At 51.2% G+C, this 4027-nt stretch overlaps 1 protein-coding gene across 1 annotated transcript; it reads right to left on the reverse strand.

Annotated features, from left to right (window-relative positions):
- Window positions 1-5: 5 nt before the first annotated feature.
- On the reverse strand, window positions 6-3606 carry LOC123255650 (zinc finger protein ZIC 2; the record flags this gene model as incomplete). The annotated part of the gene is made up of 3 exons (XM_044684406.1): window positions 2538-3606; window positions 498-661; window positions 6-200 (listed from the first exon to the last, which is right to left on the reverse strand). Coding segments are annotated over exons 1-3 (1428 nt in total), but the record flags the coding sequence as incomplete, so codon positions are not given.
- Between the last annotated feature and the right edge of the window lie 421 nt (window positions 3607-4027).

The raw sequence follows: 4027 nt of genomic DNA on the forward strand, positions 1-4027 counted from the left end.
CTCCTGTGCACCGCGGACACCGCAGCGGCCGCTGCCGCCGCCGCTGCCGCCGCAGCCGCCGCAGCCGCCGCAGCCGGAGACAAATTAGTGGAACTCTGGGGCTCGGCGCTAGGGGACACTAGCCCGGGTGGGGTAGAGGACTCATAGCCCGAGCTGGCGGCGGGGGAGGATTCGGAGCCCTGTGGGGAAGATTCATGGACCTGAAAGACAAAAGGAAGGGGGGAGGACAAGTGGAGACTAGGTGTGAGTGCAGCTGCTGTGAGGCCGAACCAGGGGAGCAGAGTCTCTCAGACGACCCGGCTCCTACAGCTCCTCGGATCACAGAAGAAGGGAGGCCTAGGCCGAAGCTGCAACCCCGCCCCCCACTTCCAATTAGTGCAGGAATTTCTCCAACACTACCCCATTCCCAGAATCTAATGCATAGGCTAGGTTCCAAAATAAAAAGGGGAGAAAAAGAGACCATCGTCTCCCCAGGATGCCCCAGCCTGCCCAAGTACCTTCATGTGCTTCCTCAGGGAGCTGGGATGGGTGTAAGATTTGTCACACATCTTACAAAGATAGGGCTTATCCGAAGTATGGACGTGCATGTGCTTCTTCCGATCGCTGCTGTTGGCAAAGCGTCTGTCACAGCCTTCGAATTCACACTGGAACGGCTTCTCTCCTGGAAAGCATAAACAAGCAGGGCTTGATGATAGTAAACAAATAACTTGGACTTGTAATCCACTCCATAGCGGATGCCTATTTTGGGGGAGGGCGGAGGAACCAAGGGTTGTTACTATGGTCTTCGATAGGGACTGCGGTTCATTTTAAGATTTTGCATTTTCCTTTTTCAAGGAAGAACATGACCATTATGCTTGATTTTTTTAAAAAAAAGTTCATTTCATTCTGATGTCCTTTTGCTGGGGGTGGTGGAAATCTTAATGAATATTATTTGGCGGTGGCCAGGCTGTAGAGGGTTTTGTTGGGTTGTTTTTTGTTGGTTTTTTTTTAACAGTGATGGATCGATCTGTATCTTCTAATAAGTTTGTCTTAGCATCGATAAGCTGTTATTATGACAAAATATTTGTAGTATTTTTAAAAAATCACACAGACTGCTGGGCTTAGTTTATTTCTATCTGAGGCCAGTAGACGATTAAATTTAGGGTTGTTGTGTGTGTTTTGGTAAGGGGGCACAGATGGGTGACTGCCCCATTATTTTTCAGCCAACATCCTGCAAAAAGAATTACTCTGATTTCTGCCATCAACTCCATTCCTTTTCCTTTTCCTTTTTTTAAAAAAGTAAAGCTTAGAGAAGAGGTACTATCTTATCTAGGGATGTTGCAGGGAGGCGCCGATCCTGTAGAAACTAAGCGCCTTCCAACCTCTCACCCCAACCTCAGTTTAATTTTCATACGGTTTTTACGCCCTATTGCCTGAATTCCAAATGCTTGGAGTAATTTAGAGGTGTGATAACTCAAACATCCCCCTGGTTGGAAGGGGAACCATTTAACATTAAATTCCATTAGCACCTAAATTGTTTTTTAAAGACATCCGTTCAGACACAGTGACTTTAATGCAGGCATTTCATGCAAATAAATTTCTCAAATTTTAAACCTTGTTAAAAGCTTGTCTAGCACCTAGTATCCCTCCTAACACAGAAGAGAACAATAGGCCTACCGCTCGTCCGGTTTTCGAGTAAATATTGATGGTGGAAGTTGCTAAAATATTTGGCTTTCCATTATGAAATAGTCTGGCACAATTCTGACTGGGACCTGGTAATAGATGAATAATATATGAAGCTGGGAGACGTGTTTATTTTGCGACTCTCTCTTCTCACGCGATTCCCCCACCAGGAGCCGCGCTGCTCTGCTCTAAGCTGACCAGGTTTTTAGTTCAAGTTTTGGGAATCGCAAATCCTTCGTTGCCCATTACAGACTTTAACAAACTGTTGCAAAACTCACTGTAAACCCCCGCAAATAACCTCGAGTATGACTTTTAAAACACTTTTAAAATGAAAAATGTTTTATTACCCAAACTCACACCAGTTAAACTTAATAGGAAGCAGTCTCGGAAAGGAACTTTTCGACCCTTAAACAAGGCACATGAAAATATACACATATGAGACAGAAAACACAAACTGGAAAAATAATTACCAAGCTATACTGTTCACCAAATTAATAGACTTTTGGGTCGTCTTTGTGTGTGTGTGTGCGTGTGTGTGCCATTCATTCACACCAATCTTTTTAGAGCGTCTTGGAAAATTAACTGTTCTCATTGTGAAAGGCTGAATATTTTTGAAATCTGAAAATTCATTTTCTTAACGGGATATTTCAGATAACATTTAAACAACAAAAAATAGCCCTCTCTTCTCTTTCCAAATACACACACACACACACACACACACACACACACACATACACAGAGTCTAGAAGGTCCGAGGATCAAGGCCCCTCTCTAATGAAATCAGATACTTTTTTCTTTTCTCCTTGAGCCTAAGGAGAAGCCCCACATTTCAGCCCCTTCCCTAGTACCCTAGAGACAGCGGACTCAGCAATTACCTGTGTGGGTCCTTTTGTGTATCTTCAGATTTTCTGAGCGGGCGAAAACTTTCCCGCAGCCGGGAAAGGGACAAGGAAACGGCTTCTCTCCGGTGTGCACACGGATGTGGTTGACCAGTTTGTATTTGGCCTTGAAGGGCTTGCCCTCTCGAGGACACTCCTCCCAGAAACAGATGTGGTTACTCTGTTCAGGGCCCCCGACATGCTCCACTGAGACGTGGGTGACTAGCTCGTGCATGGTACTGAAAGTTTTGTTGCAACTCTTCTTGGGATTGCTCAGTTGTTCGGGGTCGATCCACTTGCAGATGAGCTCCTGTTTGATGCACTGCTGCCTCATGTATCGGAAAAAGGCACCTGGGTGGTGGTGGTGGTGGTGGTGGTGGGCGGCGGCCGCTGCCATGTTCATGCCCATGTTCATATTCATTGGGCCGTATTGGTTGTGGAGCTGGGCGGCCGAGTAGGGGTCAGTCCGGGGGCTGGACACTTGGCGGTACTGGTCCGAACGACCAAACACCTCTCCCGGCAGCCCCAGCCGCATCTGCCCGTTCAGCACATTCTGAGAGCCGTGGGGGCCGTGCTGCTCATGGATTCCTGGGAACAGAAGGTGGCTTTGGGCATCCGTGTGAGGGTGATGCAGGCTTCCCGCCCCTGGCCCGAATAGCCCATGCTGCCCACCCGCCGGAGCCGAATCTCCAAAACCCCGACTGCGGAACAGAAAGTCCCGGGTGGAGTTAAAGGGTGCTCCCGAATAAGAGCCTACATGAGCGGCGTGGGGTCCCAGGGCTGCTGCGGCGGCGGCTGCTGCGGCCGAACCTGGGTAGCCCCCCGGCCCTTGAGAGGTAAAAGCCGAACTCTGGCCAGGGGACAGATCGTGTGCCCCAGGGTTGAGCTTGAAGGCGCCCATGTGCGCGGCGGCCGAATCCACGAAGCCATTCTGCGCTGCCGCCAAGCTTAGCTCGCGGTCCTGCATCTCCGCAGCCGCGGCAGCTGCGGCAGCTGAATGGTGGTGGTGCCGAGCGAAGCTGCCCACCCCGATGGCCGGGAACTGCGGCCCCGCGTCCAGCAGCATGGTCAGCCCGCTCCGATCCTGCTGCCGCTCCTGCTCGGCTTCGGGCTGCTCCCCCCGGAGGAGGCGCTGGCGTCTACCCCGGCTGCTCGCGCAACTCTCGGGCGGCTCCTCCTCTTCTCTCGGCTCCCGGCTGATCTCGGCTGTGGCGGCTCCACAAGCTGCAGCAGCCGCAGCCGCGGCAGCGGCAGCTTCAGCCTCCGCAGCCTCTGGCTCCTTTGAGCTCCGCTACTCCACTAGCCTCCGCCGCCGAGCCGTTGCCGCCACGGCTCTAGCAGCCCGGAGCTGCTGTTTCGAGCTGCTTGGGTTGTGGAGCAAAGCCGGAGAGAGGAGGAGGAGGAAGAGGAAGAGGAGGAGGAGGAGAAGAAGAAGAGTCCAAAGCCAGGCGGAGAACCAAAGTGTATTAAAGGAGCTGTGGCGGGGG

This window comes from Gracilinanus agilis, unplaced genomic scaffold, assembly GCF_016433145.1.
Source record: "Gracilinanus agilis isolate LMUSP501 unplaced genomic scaffold, AgileGrace unplaced_scaffold49727, whole genome shotgun sequence".
Taxonomy (NCBI): domain Eukaryota; kingdom Metazoa; phylum Chordata; class Mammalia; order Didelphimorphia; family Didelphidae; genus Gracilinanus; species Gracilinanus agilis.